Source organism: Diaphorina citri, unplaced genomic scaffold (genome assembly GCF_000475195.1).
Source record: "Diaphorina citri unplaced genomic scaffold, Diaci psyllid genome assembly version 1.1 scaffold13280, whole genome shotgun sequence".
NCBI lineage: Eukaryota > Metazoa > Arthropoda > Insecta > Hemiptera > Psyllidae > Diaphorina > Diaphorina citri.
The window spans coordinates 1-1,362 of NW_007390648.1; the positions used below are offsets into that span (position 1 = coordinate 1).

Here is a 1,362-nt window from a genome sequence, read left to right on the forward strand (position 1 = left end):
CATCCTCCGTTCAAAAACCAGCCAGAATGGGGCCAGGAAAAGCCAACAGCTCGCGATTGAATAATTTACCCGTGTGGAAACAGCCACGCGCAACATTGCTGAACTGCAGTTACCAAGTTACCAACCACGCTCAACGTAGCTTAACTTAATGGTTCATCAGAAACTGGTGCATTCAACGTTCTGTCGCCGCTGGCTAAATCACGGATCAGAAAAAAAGTATCCTTAGGTTCTCAAAGCTAATGGCCTAAGACAAAGATCATTTACAGTGAATGAAACTCAAGAACTAACCGTGTGCAGTTTGCATCCAGCTCACAGCGTGTGGAATTCCGTGTTGATTTCTGCCACAACGTGCGGGGAAAAGAAACTTTGGCTTCATTTCATTTCATTGTGCAGTAATGATAATTGTTTCATTGTGCAGTAAGTAATGACAAAAATGATAATTGTTGCTTGCTTGAGTACCTACCTTTGCTAAATTTTTTCCTCAACCTTTTTTTCCACAAGTTTGTGCTTAAATTTTTTCATTAAATAGAGCAAAATTTTGTGATCAAAAACATATACTATTTAGGTACCTCTCGCCCAATAGTGATTTTTTTAACAGTAAAAAAGTGAGAGTGAAAAGAAATAAATCTTTGAAAATAAATTAAAATTACTTCAATTATTAAAACTCCCCTGACTTAGCATAGGGACACAGTGTGCTATAACCTATCGTTAGGGTCTAGATACAAACATGGACAGGCTCGGACAACTGGAAGGTGCGATGCGGGCCTTCGAGGCGAGGCTTGAGGAGGTGGTACGTGGAGGCTCAGGTGACAATCCCCCTGACTCAGCGGCTCTCTCCCTAATCCAGAGCTTGTTCACCATCTTCCGGTCACAGGTGATGGAGGAGTTGAGTTGGCTCAAGACTCAACTGACGGCACAGGGAGAACACTTGGATCGCCTGGAGACGTACAGCCGAAGAACGTGCATCCTGATCCACGGCATCCCTGAGGATCAGGCACAGACCGAGGTTCAGTGTCTTCAGGCAGCGAGTGACCTCTTCAGGAATCAGCTGGAGTTGGACATTCCAGTCAGCAGAATGGAGCGTGCTCACCGACTTGGGCCCCGCCGCACTGATGGAACGCCCCGCCCACGACCAGTCATTGTGAAGTTCTTCTCCTACCAGGACAAGAGGGCCGTGTTCTACAACAAAAAGAAGCTCAAAGGGCGGACCGTCAGCGTGACGGAGTCCCTCACGAAAACACGCCTGGACATTCTGAAGAAGGCCCGAGACCATTTCCAGGCCCGCAATGTCTGGACATCAGATGGCAAGATAGTTGTGAAGACCGGCGACCCAAATAACCCCAAGCTGACGACCCTGACCAC

General features: G+C 46.9%; 1 protein-coding gene across 1 annotated transcript; it reads left to right on the plus strand.

Moving 5' to 3' along the window:
- Nucleotides 1-456: 456 nt before the first annotated feature.
- Nucleotides 457-1,362, plus strand: LOC103522958 (the record flags this gene model as incomplete). The annotated part of the gene is given in 1 exon segment (XM_008488040.3): nt 457-1,362. A coding segment is annotated over 1 exon segment (635 nt), but the record flags the coding sequence as incomplete, so codon positions are not given.